The sequence below is a fragment of the Rhamphochromis sp. 'chilingali' genome (genome assembly GCF_963969265.1).
Source record: "Rhamphochromis sp. 'chilingali' genome assembly, chromosome: 18".
Classification (NCBI taxonomy): domain Eukaryota; kingdom Metazoa; phylum Chordata; class Actinopteri; order Cichliformes; family Cichlidae; genus Rhamphochromis; species Rhamphochromis sp. 'chilingali'.
This window is the reverse complement of record NC_137945.1, coordinates 15897990-15924577: the sequence shown is the minus strand read 5'-3', so window position 1 is coordinate 15924577 and position 26588 is coordinate 15897990. Positions and strand designations below refer to the sequence as shown.

The window sequence follows — 26588 nt, the reverse complement described above, 5'->3', positions numbered from 1 at the left end:
TTAGCCATGCTGCTGAGCGATGACATACATTGATGCAGAAATGCTATTCCAACGGGGCACGGCGTCTCGTCAGCTAGGCTAGCGTCTTGGAGTGGGGAAAAAAGAAAAAAAAAACCTGGCTGCTTAGCTAGGATTCTGGATGCCGCTTCTGTGCATCTTTGGCTGCTGTGTGTAACCCTTTAACATATTTCCAAAAGGACATAAGAAGAGGTGGCCGTCAGGAATCAGGTAAGACCTGGTATGACTAGAGCAAGGTATGAATCTGAGCTGCCGCTGATGGTGAAGCTCTGTGATACAGACTGCAGCACTAACGGTTCTCCAGCGTTAAAGCTCACGCAAGCTAACAGCTAAACGTTAACCTAGACTGAAAAAGAAAAGGAGAGAGAGAGAGAAAAACACCTAGTGTCCATGCCAGCATGGCCAGCACACTGTTATCCAGCTGGCAGACGGTTAGTCTGGCTGTAACCACTAAAAGCAGATGGGGGAAATTTTCTTAGCCAGGTTAATGTTAGCCGTTTTAGCGTGACACGCTGTCAAGCTCAGGTTATAAGGTAAAAACTCCACCAAAACTGCTACACAGCTTTATCATCTTTATTCTTCTTTTCGTTCAAGCGGGCACCACGTAAACACTTCTATTTGTAAGACTGACAATTTAAATGAAGCCACAGTGATGTTAAACCGTTTGATCCAATTTACAGTTTATACTTAAATGCAGCTTTATTTTTTTCTTATTATATCTCAGGATTACGTTTTTTAATTGCGTACTGAGTTGAACTCGCTTGGTCGTGGTCTCGATGTGCATCACTGGTATTGGGGTTTGCTTCAAGTAGCCATAATTAGTCATAGCTGGTCCATCACCTCTATCTTCACCCAGTGATACCCAGTTGGCTTGGTATCTGTTTATTTGGATCAGTAGTGCTCAACCTAAAGACATTCTGTCCCAGAGATTTCAAATGCAGGAAAAATCTTCACCTTAGAGAACATACAACAATGAATTGTTTTTTTTGTTTGTTAAATAGTTTTTTATTTATTTATCTAAACTCAATTTGTGGATAAATACCTACCTGTATACTACGTGCAAAATGCATTTGAGCCTACATATTCCTAGTTGGATCGCTTAGATCTTGTTTTGGGCAAGATTTTGGGTAATTGCACACTTAGTTTATCCCGTAACATTGTTTCTACCTTACACAACCCAACCCAGACTAAATGTCATTCTTAGAAGCACAATGGGGCAGTTCGTCTGTATAACTCCTGGCGAGCCCTTGCGGCTTTTGTTTGTGTGGCCTTCTACAAAATTTGGTGCAACACTCAACAGATTATTCCAGCTTGAGGTTTTTGTATTGCAGGTATTTATTTGATGATTTGTGGTTAATTATATCAGAGCGATTTATGCGAGTAGCCTGCACATCTCTGCAACCAAATACTAGCGACTGGTTAAGAATTACTCTGTAATTATTGTCACAAGTTAGTTTTCAAGGAGGTGAGAGGAGGAGGAGGAGGAGGAAGAGAGAGGCATTTGCTCTGCTGTTGCTCTCTTCTCAGTTGGAGTCACAGAGAGGGTATCCACAGCTTGCAGGAGGAAATGGTGATGCCATTCTTATCAGCATTTCGTACTCGCTTACATTTGAAAATCAAATGTATGCATGGAAACTGCAATTAGGCAACCTATTTTAAAAAAAAATTGCACCTGTCAGCTGCCATGTCATGAGCTTCTGTGCAGAAGTGAGGACTGTTCCTTCACTCTGATATACTCCTTGTGTACTCCTGTAATAGTCATACATCCCACACTATAATGGTGCTCTTGTTTGGATTTTATGACAGAATAATCGTATGCGTATGAAGGCGTTATCCTTTTTTTGTTTGGCTGTGCCCTTTCCTCTTTTCCGAGTGTCTGGCTACCAGTGGCTTCCAGCAGCCAAATCTGTCCTCGCAGCCCAGGGTAAAATACCAACTTTGCTTTTCTCGATAGTCAAAACGATGGCTAAAATTTCCCTCGTCAGGGCTCAGAAGCTAGTTCATAAAGTCACCTTTCTTTCTTTTCTTTTTTTTGGACTTTTTATGAAGTTGAGAAATGGGGATTTTTTTTTTCTTTTTTCCGCAATTGTCTCTTTGCATGTTATCGCCTTAATCTCTGTTATTGCATACATTCTCTTCCATTTCCTCTTTCATTTTTTTTTCTTTTTTTGTGCCCGACTGCTCATGCATGTAGATGTTTGAAGAGTAAATAACAGACGTTCTCTGTATACATTAACTGTGACAGAATATGACGGAGCAACAGCTCCTGCTTTCTGTGCCCTGGCAAAGGGCAAAAAGGCGACTAATGAGCAAAACACTGAAACCAAAAAAAGGGGAGAAAAAGATAAGTTTCAGCTTAACTACTAAAGCAAAGTTGTAAGGAAGTGCACAGTTATTGTTTCTTGTTTGGACTAAGTTTTCCAACTTTTGTAAAAGTGTACTGTCCCGGCTGTATTTGCCATCTTTTTGTTTTCTTTTGAAGTGATTTGACTTCCTCGTGTCGAGTAGGAGAAGTGTGCAGTTTCAGTGTTTCTTCTCTTAGTCCATTATGGTTCGGGGTTTTCTTTCAGTGGGTTTGGCAAAGTGATAATGAGGATGTGCGTACTCGTGCAACTACGACTGTCATTGTTGTGACAGCAGTTGTGTAGCACTGAATTACAAAAAAAGCAATACTGTCATAATGAAAGAACTGTGCGTGTCTTTAATGATGAAAGCAGGCTTTTTAGGCACAAGCTTAGGTCATTTCTGTGAATTTGTTAAACCAATAGTAAGTCCTGTCCACAAACCTTCCTCAGTCTGCTACAGTACTTTCAGTAGGAGCAAGAAAATGATGGTTCATGGGTGGCTTCCACACCACCCGTTTTTCTTGTCATGTTCTTTATGAACATGTTATGCAAAAAAAAAAAAAAAAAACAGTTAGACCTTCATATAGCTCCAGTATATGAGACTGTTCTAATTAAAACCTCTTGTGTACCAGATTTTTGGATCTATAATCTCACCTCTCAGTGTTGTCTGTGGTCCACTGGTAGCAAATAGAGATCAGTGACTAGATGGAAATTTTCCTGTGACTATTTTATAACACCCAAACCTAGGAGCAAAGTTCAATTTTATGGCATAACGCTCTTGGCTGTAACGACAACATGGAAAATATTTGAATTAAAGCAAGCTAGATCTTGAATGCAATCACACGGGAAATCAAACAGCAAGAATGAAATAATTAAACAGTCCGGCAACCTAGGAAACTCATCAGTCATTTGAGAATCAGTTTGTTTTTCTTATCGCATTTCTGATCGCCTTGAAACTGACCTTCAAGCAACTGCTGAGATATTGGCTTTGTTGCAGACTTAAGCATCTTAATCAGATTATTTTGATTTCTTTAGTTTTTGTGTGTAGAAAAAAAGCTGACCATCCCTATAAAAATCTGTTGTTGCCTCTGAAATGAATGTGCTGGATCTTTTGAAGGGGTTAGCAATCCGGTTGTTCAGTGATGACGCGACGAATCCTACTTCCGGGTCTAAAGTAGTCTGCGTTTAATATGGCTTTTGTGTTGTTAACATGTTTAATGTTATGTATTTTCTTCTATTTGATCTCAAAAAGCTCCTAAAACAGTCAGCGACCACTGTTGACCTCCCTCGGCTTTTATTACCGCTAATCATTTATTTAAGCTCAGTTTTTAAAACCTTACGATGTAACTACAGCCCAGCCCATGCAGCAGTATATGAATGACTAACCTCGTATTGTGGATGGATTATCTCAGTTGTTCTCCTGGCTGAAGTTTGGTCCTTTTACAGCATCCTGCCATGCGATTACATTTGTTCCTGACCACCGAGAACACTCACGTTAACTTTTATCGAGTGGAAAAAAAGTTAGCTTGTTTATATTATGCTAACATAGCTGTGTCGCTAGCGGTCACGTATCACATCATTATATACCAGCTAGCCCAACTTCAGTAACCCTACAAACGTCACTGCTGTTTAGTTTTCTGTCTTCATTTATGCTGGAAGTGATAGCAGAGCTGTACGTTTTAATTTGTTTCCAAAACCCCGCAGTCAGGACATGCTATATTGTATTTAGATAGAAGCTAGCGAGCTAACTCCCTGCTAACTTCTAACTCCGTTAAATGTCATAAATTCCGTTTTCATGGATGCCTGGATGTTAAACTCAATTGTTACACCTGGTAGAGCAGAACGCTGATCATTTTATTAAAGATGAAAGACTTTAGACAGTTTTTCAACTCTCAGTAATCCCATAGTGATCGTTTGATATATGGACCTGCAGCGGAGTTTAGACCCAGACACGGCTAGTGACGTCAGACTGAACAACCGGATAGGGCTGCCACGATTAGTCGACTAGTCACGATTACGTTGACTATTAAAATCGTCAACGACTAATTTAATAGTCGACGCGTCGTTTGAAGCTTTGTAAGATCGCAAAAGACGCAGGAATAAGTACCGGTAGTAGTATTTAAGAGTGTAATAACGGACTGAAACAGAAGATGGCAGCACTGCATGTACAAGGATGCCAGCTGCCGTTAAACCCCGAAGAAGAAGAAGAAGCTGTGTCCCAGAATTCATAGCGCGGCCCAGCGCATTTGTCAACAATGGCGGCAGCTAGTTAGTTTTAATATTACTCTTATTATTCTTTTTGGGTCACAAAATAAAGTTTAACATATTTTCAGGCGAGAATGTAACTGTGTAAACCTCAAATATCTGCTCAGTTTATCAAGACACCGCATATTTTCAAAAGCGCTCCAACGTTTTCTGAGACGTCTGTTACCCACTAGCTCGATAGCTAGCCGGGTTCAAGGCTCACTCGAGCCTGTGAGAACACCGGACTCCCAGCAAATCGTTTTCAAACCCACCGCCGTCTTTCGCTACTCAGGTTAAACATTTAATATAAGTCACTTAGATAACTTAAAAATGTTATTGTTTGGCTTTTTAAAAAAAAAAAATTTTTTTAGTATTTTATTTGTTCCTGAGTAAATCTGTTTGGCTGAGATTAAAGTTATAGTTTTTACACAGCTGAATAAATGTCAAGCAGACGACTGATTATCAGAAGTGTGAGATGCTCGAGAATATACTCCGGTGTCCTGTTATATTTTAGATAGCAAGGCGCAGACGGCTGAGTTTATTAAACTCCACCGAAACAATCTGCAGATGTCATTCAAATTTAATAAACTATCATCTTGTCTTTTTTTTTTAGTTAGCACATACCTTAAACACTTCAAGCTGTAAGCTAATGATAGTTATATAAGAGCAGATGCATGCTGGTGCAATAAGCTGTATGTTTTACGTCCAGTGGATGCATGATCTGATTAGTTGACTAATCGCAGAAATAATCGGTGACTAGTCGACTGTCAAAATAATCGTTCGTGGCAGCCCTAGTTAGCAACATGTATAACAAGTGCTGTTTCACACCATTTCCCTGGGTATGGAAAAGTTGCCAAACAATCTCCAGCTTTCATTAAAAATGCATGAGAACATTGATTTTACTCTCAGATAATACCCTAAAGAAATAAAATGAACTGAAATGTGTGTAGGCTGACTGATTTGGGGAGTACAGAGATGAGCGTTTCTGTGGAAAATGTTCTTTCCCCCCCTCTCTCCTATCAGAGAATGTAAGGATGGGAATTTTTGCAGATCCTAGATTTTTGATTTTTCCAACTTGTGTCCTTCTCAAATGTCTGCCACAAGTAGCTTGTTTAGTTCTATTGTGATGGCATTTTTGAGGATGTAGGAAGAGTTCAAATGAAGCCTTTATCTATTTTATATCTACTACTGTCCAGTTTACAAATAATCTGTGGTTTTTACTGAAACAATAACAAGGTCTTCTGCTTCATGGCAGTACTTCCCCATATTTAGATTTTGTTCATACTGACTCCTAGCAGGTTTAGGAACCATGACAGTACACAAAACCAAACCAAGAGCAGCTTTATTAAACTGCACTGCTGTGTGTTGGAGTTCCTTCTGCTTTGTAAACTTAGATTAGTCATTGGGAAATCCCCTGGAGCTCCAGAATCACAGATGCACTGTTGCTTTAAACCCAAGATTTCTTGGATGTGGCCATCATTTTACCTGGTGGGTAGGCCAGCTAGAACAAGAGCTGCCAATTTCAGGGTGTACATGAAGAGGTGTAGGCTGCTAAATTAGGTTGAGTCTAAGGAAATGGATCCTTTCTTCCACAGAGGTATTAAGCTCTGACAGATATCTGCTTATGGATGGAATAAAAGCATGCTTCTGGTGAATCACCTCGTGCTGCCAGCTGCAGAGTGTGCATTCACTATAAATAATTAATTATAATTAGATAAAGCATGACTTGTGTGCAGTCTTGCAAGTGGCTTTACAGTAACATTTTTTTCTATGTTTTGCCTTTTTTGCAACATCATAGGCTTTCTACAAACTCTTTGGTTATGTAACTTGCTGTGATTTCTGATAAGGAAGCTTTGATCAGGTTTTCAGGGCTGATACAGATCAACTTATTTCATTTTGACAATCTCGGTTTCAGCATTTTTTTTCTTAAGTTTTATTAGCAAACGCCTACTTGTAAGGACCCATGAAAACCGTCTTGGTTTCACATTTCTTGTCTTCTCTTTTCATTTGAGCAACGTTAGTGTGAGCCTCTGAAGCAATGCTTGGTAGATTGCTCTCTTCTGGGGCAGTGATTTAGACTTTGTGAAAAATCAAAATTCAGCAATCAAAACTGACTTTATTACAGGTGAATCTCTGTGCAGCTTAGACACAGACATTGGCATTCTGTTTAACATCTCGTCCCCCTCTTCCAGCCACAGAAAAGGAGTCACTTCACCAGTACCGTCTTTCTGTGGGCTAGACAGTTCACAACCAGACTGAGGGTGAATATGCAGTTGTAATAATAAACTGTGAAGTGAAATAAGGAAGTGAAAACATTTTTAGCGTAATGTTTGTTAATTTGAATTTTATGAACAGATACTCAGACACAACAATGGATATCCTCTAATATGGATGGATGCCTATATGAGAATATGTTTGTTTGTTTGTCTGCTATAGATTTGAAAAGGTCATGGGCTATGATTTAATTTCTTTATTGTGGTGTTTGAGACATTAAGTTTGCCAAAATTACATAAATACTGCCTTTTATGAAAATGGCACTACTCTTTTTTTTTTTTTTTTGCATGGGATTTTCAGGCTAAATTGCTAAGCAACATATTTCAAACAGTGGCGTTTATGTGGGCCTTTCACATATTTGTTTAGAGTGTAGAGTGGGGCTTTTGATGTGAAGTTAGTCTAAAAGAAAGCTTGAAACTTTTGCTGTTGGTCGTTGCTATGAGAGTAAATCTCTGACAGTTCTCAAAGGACATGAGCCACGGTCTATTTTAGGCCATTCCCAACTGCTGAGGGTGATCCCGAGGGGTGGATAACCAACTGCTTTCACACAGTCATGAATGTAGCTTAGCCTATATGCTTAACCCAAAACACTAGAGGCCCACTAATTCAATTTTAATGTGATGCTGGAACAATACAGTTTTCTAAAGTGGGAAATCATGTGATCTGTCTTGGTGCTAAAGTTTAAAGTAGTCCAGCAGTTCATCTTTGATCTCTTTAACAAGGTACATTACAAGCATCAGTGCAAAGATAAGTTATCTGAACTCATCTAAACTCGAAGAGGGTCAAGCCTGCTCTCTGTCAGCTTGCATCACTTTCCCATCATCCGGTCACCCTTGTGTCCACACTTCCTGTCTCACAGCTGGCCTGCCAAGTCTCCCATGACCCTTTGCTGCTGTGCTTCTGTTTTGTTTAGAGAGAAACTGGGACATCTGGGATGAGCTGCAGTCTCATGGGATTTCAACTGCTGTGGTTCAGTGTGAAGAGAAGCGCAAACATGTCTTAATCGGCCCATCGCCATCCTGTGCTGTCAGTTTGTGAATCAGACCTTCCCTGTATCTAAAATGCACATTTTGGTGGAAGGAGGAAGTGTAGCAGTGCCAGAGGGGCTGAGTGAGCAGCGAGCAGAAAGAGCACATTCCAGAAGGCAGCAGAGCCCTGTGATTTTAGCAGGCTGTCACAGGGATTAGGTTACTCTGTCTGCCTCTGTGAGCTCATGCTGCTGCTGTCTCAGTGCCTCAGCAGTCTTGCCGAGCAGTGATACACTGTATGCCCACACAGTGAAGATAGACAAGGATCCATAGTTGTTCTTTTTGGTTTGTTTAGCTGATACAATATCCAACTGTTGTGAGGTTTTCTTGTTTGTTTGTTCATTTTGTTTAACAAATAACTTCTCATATGACTTGTAAAAGGACAAAAATTGACGTCAGTGCAGCTCTGGCTATTTTCTACTCATGCTTGTCTCCAGGACAGCATCTCTATAAAATGCATTCCACTAAGAGTCCACTAGGAGTGCTCTTTGACTGGCTCTTCACTTGTGTGCTTTTTTTCTCCCCCTTTTTCTCATGCATAGACTCGAGAGGTTATGGCAGTAGCTGTAGATTGCAGGATGTGGTGAATTCATGTCAGTGTTGTTTTATTGTAATACAAGAACTGACAAAGTTGCACTGTGCATCTTCATTACACTGCTAATTTGCAGTTATTGCGGTTTGTGGTTTACGCCGTCACTTGAGCCTCGTCAAATTTTGTGTAACAGAAAGGTATTTTCTGATGACTCTAAATAAAGGATCGCTGACCTGTGTTCAATACCCCAGTGATGCCATTTGGGTTAGTTTTACATTGCTGATGGGAAACAGTTGTGACTAGAGTTGGTACTCTTGAGAACATGAGTGGTTGACTTGTATTAACACTGCTTGACCTGTCACTAGCCTGGCGTGACATTAGATAACGTTGAGCCAGACTAACCGCTTGGTTTATAATTCTGCACATTAGCATGACACAAATAGGCCCACTTTTTTTATAAACACACATTCCACTTGTGGTAATACCCCCACACCGAGTTCAATCTTGAGCTGTTAGCTGTGAAGTGACAGCGTTTCAGCGTACACTCAGCTGGCTGTTTTGTGTAAAAACTGCCCCGGTATGTTTCTAATATTTTCCGATACTTTGTCAGATATTACTTGATTAATCTAAATTATAATTCAGCCTTTAAAGCAGATGATACTGATAATAACGTGTTGGAAAAGCTCTCAGTAAAGAAGCTACTAGAACACAGGTTTTTATTCTGTTTCAAGGCAGAATATTAGAGATGTTTTGTTTTTTTTGTTTTTTTTGTTGTTTTTTTTTTTTGCTTTATTGACAGCAGACTGGTTTTGAATGTTACGAGGGAGGAATAGTAGAGCTGCAACGAGCAGGGAAAACCCTGCACTTACCACAGACCACCAGATCTGGCTACTTCTCCAACCATTTCATGCAGTCTCGGTGCCCTCATTGATGACCACAAAGCTTGTCTGTAAAGATCGTGTTTTTGCTTTATGTTTGGCACCCACGTTATTTTTCCCAGTGCTTGGTTTCTTCAAAACATCTATACTTCTGCTACTTACTCATTATAAAGGTCACAGGCTATTTGTCTGGGAGCATTGAGTCATGACATCATCGCATTTGATAATCTTGTCCACTGAACATTTCCACATCAGCAGCCCTTGCCCTCGTAGTGGTTTTTGTTGTTGCTGTTGTTATTGGTTGGCCTCTTTTCTTCTCCACATCACTGCGAATCATCAGTGAATATGTTTTTTTGTTTTGTTTTTTATTTTTACTTGTCTTGCAAAATTCTCCAACTACAGGTGATTCTGCATATGTTAATTCATCTCAACTCTAAATGGAAAGACAGTTTTTTTTTCACGTTTTTGGTTAGTTAACCTAATTTTTGTCTCACAAATGCAAGATGGCGGCAAATATGAACGTATACAGCAGCACAGTGCTCCCGAACTACAATTTTGTTGTACATGTATGATGACAATAAAGGGCTATTCTACTGTATTTTATAATTTAAGAGGAGTCCTTTTTTGTTGTTTTGTTTTTAAAGCTGTGAGTTAGAAAGATAAATGTGAAAACATTTAGTCACAAAGTCAATAAGATCGATGTGTGCTATGTGCTGCTGGCGGATTGGGCTTACCTGTTAATTCTGCCTGGCAGCAGGGTAAGTGGAGATCCACAGTTGATGTTAATGCGAGACCGTTTGAGCAGTTTGACCCGTCTGACCTCTCGCGTAGCGCTTTGGGGCAAGGCGACTGGTCTCGGCTCAGTATGCAGCTGCATGATTAGCTCAGGGCATCTGTCGCTTAACTTTTTGATCCTCCCTCACATTCGCATCGCAAGTCACTGTGGTGTTAATGTGCACTTAGTGCTTAGCCATCTTAGATGTGGGGGGTGATGGGTTGCAGCGTGTTTTCTGAAAATGGGAGGAATAGCTGTGCACTTGCGATTTGGTCATGAAATACTAGGGAGAGTGTAAAATGGAAAAACTATAGTAAGGGTGGGATGTTGTAAATGCAGGAGGAGCGCATATACACACTTGTATTCCTGTTTTGGCAGACAGTTATCCAGCCCAGCCCAGGGAGTAGAGAGATTGTTGCTTTTGTCTTGGGTGAAGGAGGCTCTCGAGAAGAGTAAATCAGCTCTTTGTTTTTTTTGTGCCACTCCCTAACATGTCTCGCAGTGTTCATTAATTTAATTAAGGATGGAAAAGGAGCATGCAATAACAAGCCATGAGATAAAACCACATTATACACCCAAATGATTTTTTTCATTTATTTATTAGTTTTTTTGCAAATTAAGACAACACCCCATATGTGGAAAGCTTAAACCACAGGTGCCCTCCACCCACCCAGCATTTTATGGAAGCTATGTTACACAAATAATTTTTTTTTTAATCACACCTCTTAGTTTCTGACTCTAAACTTGTTGTAGTCTTAATGTGGCAGCATCATCTCATGTTGCTTTAACTGTCTTCTGTTCTTTCTTTTTTTTTAGTCCGCTAAGATCTCCCCAGACCTCCTTTTTTTTTTTTTTATTAATTAATTAATTTTTTTATAAATTTGTTCTTTTTGTGTTTTGTTTCGTTTTTTTTCCCCGCCTCCTCTTGCTTAACCATGCTGAAACTTAGCTCTGCAGCTTCTGCTTGTGTTTGCCTAAGATCAGGTTTAGGCGTATCTCAAGGCCAGCTATAGAAGGAAACTTAGACACTGCTGCTGCTTCAAATAAAAACCAAGAGCTCTCTATCAACGAGGTCAGTGTCTGGTCCCTGGAGTCAGTCGGGAGTTTTTGGGGCGGGGGGGGGGGGGTGAAGGTGAAACTCCATCCACTCTCGTGACATCAGAGCAGCTAAGCAGATGCTTCAGTGGTGCCCCACTCCCTCACTGTTGACCCAAGTATCTGCTGTATTAATCTAGCATATTCTGATTGTGCTGATGGCTGCAGGGGTCATGAGACCAGCTGTTGTGAATGTGCTCATTGTTGAACATGAAGTCTTCACAGTGGATCACAGTCTTCCAAAATCATAATTTTAGATAGCTCAGGGAACCTATGAATGATCGCAAACATCGCTGTTCATATAAGCTGAACATTTGCATTGGCGCTGCGCACAGTTTTGAATATTTATAGGCCAGTGCTAAATTTAAAATAATATCCTTCATCACTGGTCGCTGAGAGCCTCGCTCACTGACGTACCCACATTTCTGACGCACAGTGCCTCTCTCTTTTTTTGCTTCCCCGTTGCAGTAATCTTTACCATCGTTCTGATTTCTCGCTTCACATTTGATGCCTAAAAGAAAAGAGAGTTTGGTAGTTTAGCATTGCTCCTAACCACCTGTGTAAATGTATGAAGGCTTCGTTTGTACACTGTCATTGTGGATAGTCAGTTATGACTGTTATTAAAAGAATACAATTAGTGGAGGGAAATTATATCTGAAGAGACTAAACTGTGGAAATGTTGGCTGGCCTTCTGCTAATATAGTTTAATGACATCATCTGTATCTTGGCATTGGTGCACTACAAAGACAATGTTGTAAACACACTGGGTTCGTTTTATTTAAAAATCAAGAGCCAACACTGTATAAAAGAGGAAGTTTCCTGGTAATATCGACAAATCTGCAGAGAAGAGTTTTAAGAAGAAGCAAGTAGTAATTATCTCGCATCGTTCTTGTTCTTTTTCTAGGTCAGCAGAATTGTCAGAGCCCTTGAAGTTCTCAGCTTTGATGCAGTACAGGTACGGCTGCCTGTTTCTAAACGGCTTCTAAATTTACGTCTGCTGTGTCTTCTAAATAATCATTCTACATGAGCAAACACCACAGTCTGGACATGCGTCTCAAGTGTTAGCAGACACAGGAAACAGATGCTCATAATCCATACTTGGGAAAGATATGAAGGCTCGGTATAAGTGTAAATAAGTAACTGCTACTGCTGCTCATGAGATAACACTATTCTCGATGACACTATTTTGAAAATGTTTTAATGTTTAAAAGGATTCAAAGAGTTTGTGAGGTAGAATATACCCTTTGGTCACTCATGTCTCTCCTTGCTCTCTCTCAGTGTTCCTAGTGCAAGATGACGGAAGAGGTGATTGTCATCGCCAAATTTGACTACATGGCCCAGCAGGACCAGGAGCTGGACATCAAGAAAAACGAGCGTCTCTGGCTTCTCGATGACTCAAAGTCCTGGTGGAGGGTTCGAAATGCCACCAACAAAACAGGCTTTGTGCCGTCCAACTATGTGGAAAGGAAAAACAGTGCCAGGAAAGCATCTATAGTCAAGAATCTCAAAGACACACTAGGTAAAAAGTAGTTATGATTTCCTGACTTTGACTTGAAGCTTTATCAAAGTTAACACTCTTCTCCACAAATTTGTTTAGTGTTATGGAGGATCTCACCATTTCCCGGTAAAGCTTTGAGGATGTTTTATGAAATATTTGCGCATGTTTGATGCCTTGCAGCATCTTTGACTGTTGGTTGATGTGCTTTGTGTTTTGCATGCTTTAAAAAAGAAAAAGAAGAGTGGCATTACAGAGCACGTTTATCTAGGCCAGCTACAATACATTGTTGTGGCGTGTGATGAATCTTGTGAAAGTCACCACAGGAGAATGGTCGCAGGCTGATATGTGATTGGTTGAAATGCAGAGAGCGATTTTCATCTCACTGTGCACTTTAGTTTGAAACTTTAGTTTCTTGGAGCGTTGTCTGATGCACGATTGTGTATTTTGAAGCATTTATTCTGGTAAGGCGGTGATCTCTATTTTTAAATGCCAATACAATTGATGTTTTCTCCTGTTGATGTGTGTTAGGTGGAGGTAAATTGGACAATTTCTAGTTTCTGTTTCTGTATGAGCAGCACCTAATTCTTTTATCTTGTCTTGAATTGATACAGCACAGGTGTTTTCTCCTCTATCTGCACCATAGTAACACAGTTTGTTTGTGATTTCTCTTTTCATAAATTACCTAGTTTGTTATGCCTTGTCTTTAGTGTCAGAAGCTTTTTTTTAAACATTGAACTCCAAACTGTTTGAACCACATGCCATCATTATCCTAATTAAAGCGTAATGGCATAGCTGTTGTCAGTTTACGCTAATCCATTAGGTGTACACTAGTCATCGTCTGCTATTTATCTGCATAACATCAAATTGCAGGGGGAAAAAGGGTACTTTTTAAGCAGTTTTGTTTATTGGTGATGTGGCAGTGTCTGCGTGCTGTTGAGTAGGAGGATCTCTGCGAGGAAACCCTTTGTCCGAAAGGTGTTTTTCCTCCCGAAAGTTTAGAAAAAAATGGGGCTATTCTCCGTCCTTCTAACCAGAAGTGTGTCATAAGTGTATACATTACAAATGTTTGCAAAACCCTTATCTGTTGGACACGTGAAATGTGTCTTCCTGTTAGTGTGTGCGTGAGTGCTGTGGTTAGATGAGCCTGTCAGCTCAAATGCTCTCGTAATGAAAAATCATGTAAGGGCAGGAAGCAGCCTCTCTAGTTTTTAATGTGCGGCTCATTTCTTTTCTGTTTTTGCTCACTTAAATAAGCAGGGATTTCCCTTTTTTCTCTTGTTGTTTTTCTGTTTATGGCATGTAAATTTTTATTTATTTATTTATTTTTACTGCTGCAGTTTAGGTCTCCTCAGTCTTCATGTCCTAGGCTTTTATAGGTTTATTTGCCTGTCTGTTCTCTGTTGTCTGTAGTGTGTGTGTGTATGTGTTTGGTTGTCGTGCACCACAGCGACGAGCTTCCCCGTAACATCCCACCTGTCGGTGCATCCGTTGATCAAATGGTTCACATGAACAGCTGCAGCAATGGCAACTCCAGCTATTTCTCACTTACACATACAACTCAGTAAAACATGAGCAAATGTGGTCTAACCATAAACCAAACTTTATGAAACACAAATATAGCAATAGAAAGGTTGTAAATGTATAACTTTCACTTTTTCTTGTTTTTAATTATTTATTAAGTAGATTTAAAGCATTTTAGCTGTGAACTTTAGGGCTGACTCTTCAATAATATGTGGGAGGGAAAACCTTGGGTTTTTTTTCCTTTTCCCTTCTTCTTTTCTTAGCCAGGTCCGTTGCTGGGTGTGGAGCAGTGTCATCGTTCGAAAGAATGTGTGATGGTATGATCCGTGTGTGTGTGTGTGTGTTTTAGTACTCATGTTTCCTGTGTTTGTTGTAAAGTTATGAGTGTTTCTCCCAACAACTGCAGTCATGTGACACTGAGTGTTCACTGACTCACTCAGCTGCTGCCATGTCCTCACAGATCCTTATATAATTTTTTTTAAGGACACTACCCTCCTGCTTCTATATGTTGAGGAAATTACTCCTTCACTTTCTTTATACCTTGTCTTTCCCTTTTCTTTCTCTGCGCGTATAAGTGTCAACCCCCCCCCTTCTTCTTCTCCTCTCCATGAGGCCTCTGTGCTCTGCCTTCCATAGCTGGACTGAAGGCCTCTATATCCCACACTCTCATTGGCTAAGCCTGACCACATGGTCACAAGTAGGCTGCCCTGCTCTGAAATCCTCCCAGCTCTCTGGGTGTTCACATGGAATAACTCTACAGCTGCAGTGGGAAGAGAGCGGGGGCCGGGAAGGAGACAGAGAGAGGGAGAGACGGCAAGCCCAAAATGGACATGGCTAACCTATTCAAACATTTCTTTCGTGAGTTTTCTACATTTCTAGTCTTCTTAAGCTGCTTTTAAAGCAAGTATGACTCATTTGTTGTTTTACAAGTTGTCCGGAAATGTTTTGTCTGAAGTTTGAGTGGCTTTTTTTTTTTTTCCCTCCTCTCACTCTCGCGCTCTCTTTCTCTCTCTAGCTGTGCAGCGGCAATTGTCAAATCTTTCTTTTTCATCTTCCCTTCGTGATTTCTCACACTTGTTAGTTTTATCTTAGTTAACCAAGTAAATGTGTCATAATTGGAGCTGGCGGAAACTGATTTCTGTGCTAACATGTTGTGCTGGTAAAGAGAGGGTGAAAGGGTGTCTTAACAGCTTTTGTGTGTGTGTGTGTGTGTGTGAGTGTGAGTGTGAGCAGCTGCAAAGACTGGGTGGATATGCTTTTGAAAAGCCTTCTGCTGAGCCGAAGCCTGTAATTGCCTCAGCAATCGTTCTCTGCCTCTTTCTGTTGAACACACATGCATACACACAGTAATCCCACTCCAGTTCTTTCTACTATTAGTCCCAGTGAGCTAGGTGTATTACTTTATCATGCTTGAAGACCCCTACCCTGTTTAGGAATATCTTAATATATAGCCAGTGTGTGTTTTCTCTTATGCTAACCTAAGGGTGCCCCCACTCATTCTAGGAGGGTCTCTTCCCCCACCGTCCACCCCACCTCCTGTCATGGGCTACAGTTGAAGGGACGCAGGGTGCTTATGTAGAACACTGTAGTCATTGTAGTCAAGAGGAGGAAGGGGTCTTTGCTGATTGATGGGACCCGGGTTCCCATCTCCCGCACCTCACTCGGTTATCAGAGGAATGTCGCTACATGGACAGCTCTGTGGGATGAGGATATTTTACAGCCACGCTGACACTCGTTTTCAAAAGGCTTCGGCACACACGCTTGCTGTAATCTCACCTTGTAACTGCTGAGTGATATCGCCTGTCTCTGTCTATCTTTGTGTGTGTGTGTCCGTGTCCACTGACTAGTCTGCTTGCTGTCTGAAGGATCCAGAGTATGGTGATGAAACCAACACAGAGATGAGCTAACAAATGTTTTGCTTGTGTAAACTGAGAGCTGTTAGTCTTTCTCTCTGTCTCTCTCCCCTCCCTCCGTTTTCCTGTTTCTCAGCCTCCCCAGCGAGCGGAAACTCTAATTTGAGGCACATTTCTCTCTGAGCATTTGGAGAAGTGAAGCCAGAGAGGAAGCAAGAAGTTAGAAGGAAGTTGAATCATATGGGGGGGGGATCTATCTGTCGCACGCTCCCTCATTTCAAAGTCCGGCTTTTCTCCAAAACCACTGATCGCTCTTCCCTGACCAAAAAGGCAAAAGACGTAATCATAATTAGAAGTTTGGCAGGGGAGTTGTCAAGTTTACTCAGGCCTTCAGATGTTGTTCTCCTGTGAAAAGACATTTACTCGTCTTTGTTTTCCTGTATATTCTTCCATTAAGAATTGCTTAAGAGGAAGTGAGCAAGGGTCTGGACCTGTTGAACCATTGCCGACATTAACAACGCCCTCCCCCGCCTTGTCAATTGAATTATATTGTCTACTATAGATGATTGCTTTTATTATAGAATAATATACCGATTATTTTCCCAGTGAATAACCACAATTTGGTCTGTAGAGTACAGTCAAAAGATCACTTAAAGTGTTTGTTTATGATAATCCAAAACTCAGAAATCCAAAAGGAACAAGTAAACCAGACTGTATATCTATTGTGAGTTACTTATTTGGTTTAGTTAAAATGCAAGGGGGAGGGGGGGGCTGGCACATAGAAAAAGTTTTGTTTTAGACTTTGTTGTTATTCAGCATCATTTTGACAAACTGGTGGCTGAAGGAATATAAATATTAGCTCTCAGTAGAGCGTCTCTTTGCCCCCCTGCTTGCTGCCCACAATTGAATATCTATTGTTTGTTTGTGCAGCATGCCAGTATCATGACACTCGTTGCTTTATTGGCGTGTCCAAATAGCAATCATGTAAAAGACAGTGGTTATGGAAATCTTTTTCTTTTTTCTTTTTAATTGAACTGACGTGTTTGTATTTGGGGGGGAGCACACATGATTTACAGCATCAGCAAAATGCAATTTAAATTTAGGTCACCTGAGTAAAGGTGAAGAGAAAGTGAAAACGAGTTTTAAAGTTACTGTGCAGTTTTCTGTTTTGTTTTGGGGTTTTTTGTGATTACATATGTTAACCAAATAATTTTCCTGTAGCGCCTGACTGTAGCGGTGTGCTGTCCAGATGCGTAAAGAACAGAGGAGTATTTCTCTCCGAGCGCTGCTCCGTCACAGAGATCGATGGCTGCCTGCTTGCTTTTGATGTCTCGAACAGCTGAAGTTGAAAGAAGTTTGCACGTTTCCTGCGTTTCAACCGCGTTGGCAGCTTTATTGAAGCTGTAGTCTTAAAAGGTAGCCCCGGTCGTCTCCACTGAAGAACAGCCAACTCACTCTTGTGTGTCTTTCCTTTAGCTTGTTTGATTTTTGAACTACACATGGCTGTCATTATATTTGGCACATAAACCATACGACTGAGTGTGGCTTTTTTGCGGTACATATATTGTCTGAGTTTGCATTGCTGTGAATCTATAGAGCACTTTCTGAGGCTCTGTGTTGTCACCACATGACATAAGTGTAGTTTGCGTGATAATTTAGGGAACATGAGAAGAAGTGCAGTTGAGAATATGACTGTGATTAGAGCAGGAGGACTCAAAATGCCAAAGCAGGAGTGTGTTCAGGCACTGTCAGACAGCCTGACGCGGGGTGTTGTCGTCCGCAGAGGAAGAGTCGTGAAATGGAGGGAAGCCAGGAGGTCGAAAGGGTCCTAGCAGACAATGGGACAGCCAGCCAGTGTAGGGAGGCCACAGTTGAAAAACAAAACTAGTTCCTGTCTACCACTGGTAGCTGAGCAAACTCCCCAGCACTTTCTTCTCCTCCTGCTGAGTGTACCTCATCTATAAACCCCCAAAAAAGCAACTGTTTCAGAGGTGGTTACCAACTAAGTCATGGTCTTAATCATTGTTATTTACTGCCATCTGTTGCAATATGAGTTCCTTCCTCTGTGTCCTCCTCTAAGGAAATACACAGGAAAAAGCATGTGACGTCAAATGAGAGAAAAATTTCCAAAGCAAAGTTCTTTTTCATTTCTCTTGTTATCCTTTTTCTGGTAGCAATAGAGTAACGGGGGGGTTTGTGGGTTTTTGGGGAAGCTGAAAATCCCACACTGCATGTACACATGCACCGTGAGGGCAGAATTTTAGGTTAAGTTCAGGTGTCAGCAATGAGCGGAAACTACTCTGTAGGTGGTGAGATGGTGTTTATTTTTAGCTTTCTACATTTAAATCTGCTTTTTTCAGAGTACATGTATCTGTAGCCAAAAACACCGTTTTCTTTTTGTAGGCCAGCTTGGACGTTGTCCCACGAGAAATAAAACCAGTAGGTGTTTCAATAGGTTTGTTGGATTATTGCATAAAATATGGAGAATTCGTTTGTTTTCTTTGGCAAAATGGCATTTGTGTAAATGCTGTCACTAGAAAGAAAATCCAAATTTGAGGTCATAAACTCCACTGCAGCTGAATGACGGCACAATCGGTGAGGTCTTGTGTTCGATTGTGATTGTGTTAAATGGCTTTGAGACTTTCTGTAACCTCAATTAGCGACTCGTGAGTTCTAAAATATTTCCTATAGTAAAACGTTTGTCTGAAGCTTGCGGTAAACACAAGCCGTATTTCAGCAGTCATTGATTTTTCACAGGGAACCAGAGGTGAAAGCACTGACTTGTTTTGGGGTTTTAAGATTCATCGCTGCTTTACTCTGTCTCATGTCTGCAGTTGAAGGATTCTGCTTCTCGTCGTGTGGGGCATTTTGTGGCAAAGGTTTCATTACTAGTTGTTGCAGTGGGCTGTTGGTCAGATGAAAGATTTCCAGCTTCAGCCCTCATATAATCCAGCAGTGCTTAACCTCAGACTGTCCTGTTACTGCCCTAACGTACGTCACTTATGTAATGTGTTACCATTACTTCATAAAAAAGACACTAAGCCCAGCTACCTCTTATCTGTGCCATGATAATCTGGAATTTCTGCAGGTTTCAAAATGCCTCTACACACTTTGTTTGTTTGTTTGCTGTTACCACCTGTACGTGCTTGTTACTGTGCCTTTACTACTCTGCACATACCTTGTTGAGTTCGACATAATAAAAGGTCCAGAGATTGTGCTCAGAGCCCTATTCTGCACAGCCACGTACATTTTTGTAATCGACCTACAGCAGCATTACAGATGGGCCCTTAGAGAAGCAGGTGCCTTCAATTTTCTTTTCTTTTGTCTTCTGGTATTGTCTACCTGTAGCCATACAGGCAAATCTGAACATCCTACTATTACAGATTGAGCATCTAGTCAAATTTAGTGGCTCCGTTTTTTGTTTTTGTTTTTTTTAAATGCAAAGTGTTCATGTGAGCGGAGCAGGAAGTGCCAAATAAAAACTGTGACAGGGACACTGATAAGGACTGTTGGCTGGCCAAAGAGATAAAAACTCAAAAATAAGTTGTCTCCGGTGTCAGTCGGAGGTAAAAGACGCATTATTTATACAGAGTTCACCTTTAACCTTTGTATGGAGCTAACTAGGCCATTTCCAACTGTGCAAAGGCACACCCCGGAGCCTGCACCTGCATAATCACTCTTTGTTTGTTTGTTTGTTTCCAAGAATTGCAGATGCTTTGGCTGTTGGAAATCTAGATTTTGGTCTGTGATGTTTATGCATATTTAAAAACTTAGACTAGTGGATTTATGCTGTGGAAACATTTGTTTTTTGTAAGAAAAAACAATTTTTTTTGTTGTTGTTTGACATTTTGCCTTCAAGTCCTAAAGACTGCACAGATGCATAACTAGCATCTGCGCAGCACTTAACCTCCACCTACAGACATCAGCTCTTAACACCCTGTCTGGAGTCTGTAGTTATGTACAGTGGTGTGACTAATAACAGGGTCTACCTGGAAGCAATTTGACGTTGGACTCTGAGCACTACCGTGAAATTTGTCTGCTCTCCTTGAGTCAGAGACACCTTTCAGTAGCAATTTATGTGTGGTAAAGGATATTCAGTATGGCGTTGTGACACATTAGTCACGTTCCCCACTCCGTCCTGGAGACTACACCCTGCCTTAGTATATAATTTCACCCAGCTGTCTTTTGATTGTGCAAGCAATAGCTTTGCAGACGTAATCAGGAATAGGGTCTCTCGTCTGCTTGCTCTATCTGATATCAGTGTCTGGTTAGTTTTAGCTTCAGTCTGGTTTACTGTCACATCATCGGTAAGAGCATAGATGTGTCATGATTACAGTAACGTCACGTGGGCTTTGTTTAAGTAGCAAAATGGCTGTCAGGTGGAAATTCTTGCTGATTGAAACAATTGCTGGGAAAAAGGTTCACGGGCATGGTGACTGTTCTACCGTTAGCCTCCGTTTGTTGCCCTTTTGCCAGTGGTCAACTATGGAAATGTGTGTGGGCTAGGTTGGCATCAAATACAGAAAGGAATAGCTAGTTTGCTGATAGCCCACAGTTGATAACACGTTGATGAATGTGCTCCTTATCATCGCACACCGGTCAGGTTGAGGGGGTGTTTGGAGAGTGATGGTGCTGGGTAGAGACTGGGAAGAGCACTCTAGAACAAGGAAGTCAAAAGCCTTTGATTGTATAGGTGAAATACAGCCCAGTTTAATCTCAGCTGGGCAGACTAGTAATATACATTGCAAAATGACCCATTAAAATATATATGACAGGTTGCTTTTATATACATGTAAACAAGTACCAGTACATTCTGAAGACGGTGACTTTCAGTTACACAAGATCACAAGTGGCCTACAGAGATTACTTTGGAAAAATAAGTACAATTTCTAACATGTTTTTAGTGCAAATGTATTCAAAGTGGATCCAGTGCAGTTGCAGTGTAGAAAGATCTTTAACTTTCTGTTCTATTGTTTATCTGTCCTCACATGACATACAGCATTGCATTCAATTTTTTTTTATTTTTTACCTTCCTCATGAATTCTTTGCAGTGCTCACAGTTTGCAGAATTGTTACCTGCCCTGTGCGTCATATTTCTGATGCTCCTGCTGAGTTTTTATTTATTTATTTTTTTTGTAAGCTGCAGGTGATTAGTTCAATGTGATTAGCAGCAATGAAATGGTATTAGTTGTTGTTTTGTTTTTTAACCACTGTTGGGTAGCAGCAGTTTACTTTCTTTCTAGTTTCCACAGATTATAGGTCCATGCCAAAACAAGTTTCCATCCCACTCACTTTCTTCCCCCAGCACACCAGCATTGCATTTTTTTCCCTTGTTTCCTCAGCACCTAGGCCTAATCCCCAAGAATGGATTTGGATTTGGACTGTGGAGCGGGGGGTTAGGGGAATGTAATGTTGAAAAGGAATGATGTTTAGCCCTGCTTACCCACCCACCCAGCCCATAATGCTTATTATTGCTCCCTGGTATTTGTCTGGGATTTTTTCTTCCTGCCTTAAATTTTCATGTTTATAATGGGAAGTGTGTGCAGTTTTGGTTTTTTGTGTTTGTTTTTTTTAAATTCCAGACTTGTTCCTCACCATTATGGGGAAAATAAAATTCCAAAGAACTGGCCTTTTTTTGTTTTAATTGAAATGATGACTTTTAAATTTGAATGTAGACAAATAAGCATGTCTCGGCTGCTTTTCAGATTCTGATCGAATTCACTGGGTTCAATTTTAATATGAATGATGATAATGATTCCCCTGTAAACGCCAACATCTTTACTATATTCGTCATATTTTTTTTTTTTTTTAGGAATTGGGAAAGTGAAGAGCAGAAAGGGGGGTATGAGAGATCCAGCCCCTAATGCTGACCCAGATATGAATGCAGATAACGGAGAGAGGCTGTATGACCTCAACCTTCCCGCCCTGGTCAAGTTCAGCTACACAGCAGAGCGTGAGGATGAGCTGTCTCTGGTGAAGGGAACACGTGTGGTGGTGATGGAGAAGTGCAGCGACGGCTGGTGGCGCGGTAGCTACAGCGGACGGTCAGGTTGGTTTCCGTCCAACTATGTGACGGAGGACGTGGATGGGACGGCGGGGGGAGGGGGTATGGGCGGACTCGACCCTGCCGGATCGCTGACAGAGAAACTGGCTGCGGTGGTGAACATCACAGCGAACGGAAACCGAGTGCTGCACACAGTTCAGGCGCTCTACCCGTTCAGCTCAGGCAACGACGAGGAACTGAACTTTGAGAAGGGCGAGGTAATGGAGGTGGTGGAGAAGCCCGAGAATGACCCGGAGTGGTGGAAGTGCCGCAAAGCGGATGGACAGCTGGGCTTGGTGCCCAAGAACTACGTCACTGTGCTGGACTCCACCTCCCATAAACCGCAAGCGGGGCTCGCTGGGCCGCCCACACCCGAGTGCGACTACATCTTGCCATCAGGCAGCGGGCGCTTTGCGGGGAAGGAGTGGTACTACGGAAAGGTGACGCGCCATCAGGCAGAGGTGGCGCTCAATCAAAGAGGCACAGAGGGAGACTTCCTCATCCGAGACAGCGAGTCATCGGTCAGTAGCCTCCACCTTCTCCTTGGTTTATCTTGTTATGTGTCGGTGCTTTGAAACACTGTTAGTAACCCCGGTTCTCTTTTCATTTTTAGCCAAACGACTTTTCCATCTCCCTGAAGGCGCAGAGCAAGAACAAGCATTTCAAAGTGCAGCTGAAGGACAACCTTTACTGCATCGGACAGCGCAAGTTCAACTCTATGGAAGAGCTTGTTGAACACTACAAAAAGGCTCCCATCTTCACCAGTGAGCAGGGAGACAAACTGTACCTGATTAAAGCCCTGGCTGCTTCCTGATCCATCTGTCTCACACAGTGATGCACGCACACACACACACACACACCTCTACACATTATTTTCATCAACATATAATACAGATACTTACACGAGAACACACACTAACATTTCAGCTCCAAGCCTGAAGACTTAACACATCATCAGGACTTAAATGATATGTGATTTGTCACAGATTTGTGAGCATTCCAAGAGGAGGTGTGGGGTAAAAAAGCATGGGAGAGACATTGAGGAGGGAGACGGCAAGAAGGTGGACTCCTGAGAGTAACTACAGACCTCTTGGTTGCCTATTTTAAATTATCCAGATGTGCTAGGTCATAGGCAATGCCATGGTTATTTCCACCTTGATATCTATTGCATTTAGTTTTCTTTTCCTTTTTTGTTGTTGTTGATGTTGTTGATAATATATAATCTTTTTAACGGTTTCTTTTAAAAATGTGATTTTTTTTTTTTTAACTTTACACATTATACAACCAACACCTGACTGAGGCATTTTCTTTCAGATGTTAGCAAACTCGAGAGCCGAGCCTATAGCTTATTTCTTTTTGTCTGTCTTAAGGCGCTGTTTGTGGCTGTGGACAAACTAATACACAACTTCTGCTAATCCCGAATAAAAATGAAGTGACCAAAATATATTTATTGATACAATTCTGTAATGATCAATGTTGTAGAGATTGGAATATCACACTGTGCATTTTCTTTTTTTTTTTTTTTAAGGATTTCAAGGTTTCCTCTTATTGTAAAAGGTCAAACTCTCTATATAGTGGTCTTCCTTTGTACAACAGTATTGCTTGTCTCACATATTGCTGTATCTGTATCACGTGAATGTTACAAAACCGAGGCAGCGTAGATAGGGGTTTTAAATCCTCTAACTTTGCATGGACGCACACAAACCGAATAGTGTCCTAACACCTTCCGCCTAGCTCCGACAGGAGAGGGAGAGACAGTCCACAGGGGTGACGGGGAGTTTCTTTGCATATAAAGGTCATGTGAAGACTCAAAGTATTTTTCCCTCCTGGGTCTCTCCTCCACCCCCAGCCCAGTGTGTGGGTGACAGCAGATGTGTCTTTAGTGTTGCCAAAGGGGATGGAGATGGACGGCAGTGAGGTGAGCCAGGGTGAACTGCGCGGCTTCCAAAAATATATACAGTGCTGGTTTGCCGGAGCTCTGAGGAAAAATGGAGGGCTGGGAGGGATGATGTCACTGCTCCCTGAATTGGTGATCACTGGAGGGAATGGAGGAGTTGAGGGTTACCCAGGGGTCGCGTTTGTGTGGTTGCAAAGCGTACACGTCGAGCTTAAGCCAGCACTGGGGTTGTCGGAGAACAATTCCTTATGCTGAAGAAATGTTAAAGAAAGTGCTTGTTTTCTTTTGATTAATGTATCCTAAGAGCTGCTTTAAATGTACGTGCAGTCAAACTTTGGGACATTAAGCTGGTTTTACCAAATGTATGTTCAATGTCCGTATGTCTGAATGCTTTCAGCAGCACACATGGTTTATATTTACAGTGAAGGACTTCTAGTGAATGGCTGTTTTTGAGTGAAAGTGGACCAAGTAGTTGTTGAATGTTGTGCGGCAGCTAGTGCCGCTGCGTGCTGCCTGCAATCAAAGCTGCAGCAGTGTTGGCGGGGGGCCGCTTCAGCAGTGTGCTCCGGGAGACGCCGATCACGATGATGATGATCACGATGCCTGCGATGATGAGTTCTCCAGCTGTGGCCAGTTGGACCCGAGTACAGGGAGAGAGAGGAAGGAGGAGGAAAGGGAGAAAACGGACATTTAAAAGAAAAAAAGAGGTGAATCAGGAGCAAAGGAGGAGACTGAGACTTTTTTCCCATTGGATAAGAGTATCTGGAATCGCATACCCAGGCAGGGAAATTGTTGCTATATCATAGCAGAGACTAAAGGAGTTGAGATGGGAGGGTTCTGGAGGTCTAGTTAATCCAAGCATGAAAAAAAAAATTCAGTCATGCCACAAAGAACACAAAACATGGGTGTGAACCTTTTTTCCCCTCCCTCCATTCCCCAGGTGATTGACTGAGCTATTCATACAGAGAGCTGTGAGCAGACTTTCCTCTGTCCTGGACTTGTATAAGATGAATTCTAAACAGTGAAACAATCGGCTTTCAGTTCGGTTTATGATGGGTGAAAAGTGCAAGCGCCAATTTTAAACCTGCACTGCACCACTTGAAATCTGAATTGAAGTCGGATTATGTCTTATTTAAACGTTTAAGGCAGGAAAGGAAAACATTCCAGGAGTGCACGGCTTCTGGAGGGATCTCTGAATGTGTGGTTTAAAGTGTCAGCATGGCTTGAGTGATTTTGTTTTTTTGGGTCCCAAACTATTTTTATGTCACGATGTTAAAGGGACAATTAGTGCCTGTTTGTGCTTCATTTTCAGTCACTAGATCAGTATGTGGGTCATATGGATTCTGTCACATTTCCTTTATTATACCCAGATCAGTGGCTGTTTGTCGTACAGCTGCCGTTTTGCTCTACGTGAAACAGCATTTCCCTACACTTTGAATCACTCTTGGCAAAAATGCCCTCCCTAACTTTCAGTTCTGTAAGCATCCTGCAATATTACGCAACGCCAACGCAACGTGCCCCAGTTTGAAGAATTGAGGAAGGGATTTAAAAATGTGCCTTCACAATTTTTTTTTTTTTTTGGCTTTTTTTTTTTTTTTTGTCTACCAAAGGTTTAGTAACCGCTCCCCCCAAACCTTCTTTTATTCTTATGTCTTTATCCTGTGCTTCCCACTTCTCCGCTGCGACGTATTTGGTTAAAGCTTTGCATGCGCGTCAGTTAAGTGATTAGTGAGCGATGTTTTGGGATGTCCTTCCTTATAGGGAATAGCATTTCCTGGTGATGCAGGCTGAAAATGTCATTGTCTGACTTTTTTTTTTTTTTTTCTTTTTAAATCTCCTGCATAAAATGCCCATTAGTTGATATTGTGTGTAGTTTCAAGTGACCTTACCGTAGCTGATTTTAATCAAGTATAACATAAGTGAATGCCTACATTGTACAGTATGAAACTATGTGCTGATGTTCATTCAGAAACGTAACACCAGGTGTGATGTAATCATGACCTGAATCTCCATGTATGAAGCACCTCAAGTAACGGTATCACATTATTGTTGGTTGTGAGAAACTGTCACGGTTTCTAAGGATATAGTTTGTTTTTTTTAATGTCTGTATGTAAAACTAGTGTTAAGACATCCACTTTTCCAGTTTAGCCACTTAAATATGGAAAAAAAAAGCAAAAAAAATCCCGAGTACCTAAACGTTTTACTTGATATTCCAACGCAGAACTACAGTATCTCCATGCTTAGATATCGTTAATGGGATCTTTCTCACTTTACAAGAATGGAGGCCGCATGAGCAGAGCCTTGTAGCTGTACAGAAAATGGTTTGAAATCTGCAGAAAAAAAAAAAAACCCGCTGAAGTCAGTTGTGACTGATATTATCAAGAGATTGTCTATCAAACTATTAAAGATGGAAAACTACAGCGCAGCAGAAGCTTCTTCCTGACTGCTCAACTAGCCTGAGATCTTTTTTTTTTTTTTTTTAAATTATTATTATTTTCATGGATTTCTTGATAATATTCAGAACAAGTGGCTCTGGTATTAAATCTTTGGTGCTTTGTGCTGCTTACATTTCTATGGTGGTCTTTAA

At 41.3% G+C, this 26588-nt stretch overlaps 1 protein-coding gene across 3 annotated transcripts; it reads left to right on the top strand.

Annotated features, from left to right (window-relative positions):
* nck1b (NCK adaptor protein 1b) lies at window positions 1-26588 on the top strand. Of its 3 annotated transcripts, XM_080865714.1 has the most exons (5): window positions 1-228; window positions 12094-12144; window positions 12468-12708; window positions 21874-22625; window positions 22718-26588. In XM_080865714.1, the coding sequence occupies exons 3-5, from the start codon at window positions 12483-12485 to the stop codon at window positions 22916-22918; spliced, it is 1179 nt and encodes a 392-aa protein (XP_080721840.1). In that variant the 5' UTR covers window positions 1-228; window positions 12094-12144; window positions 12468-12482; the 3' UTR covers window positions 22919-26588. The 3 variants fall into 3 exon arrangements, with proteins under 3 accessions (XP_080721840.1, XP_080721841.1, XP_080721842.1); XM_080865715.1 differs by lacking the exon at window positions 12094-12144; XM_080865716.1 differs by lacking the exons at window positions 1-228; window positions 12094-12144; window positions 12468-12708 and adding an exon at window positions 14879-15066.

What these genes read in the sequence shown, in the direction of transcription:
- nck1b (XM_080865715.1), top strand. Translation starts at nt 12,483, where the DNA reads ATGACGGAAGAGGTGATTGTCATCGCCAAATTTGACTACATGGCCCAG. An exon ending in GAATCTCAAAGACACACTAG is followed by an intron (nt 12,709 to 21,873) that starts GTAAAAAGTAGT and finishes TTTTTTTTTTAG; the next exon opens with GAATTGGGAAAGTGAAGAGC. An exon ending in TCCGAGACAGCGAGTCATCG is followed by an intron (nt 22,626 to 22,717) that starts GTCAGTAGCCTC and finishes TTTCATTTTTAG; the next exon opens with CCAAACGACTTTTCCATCTC.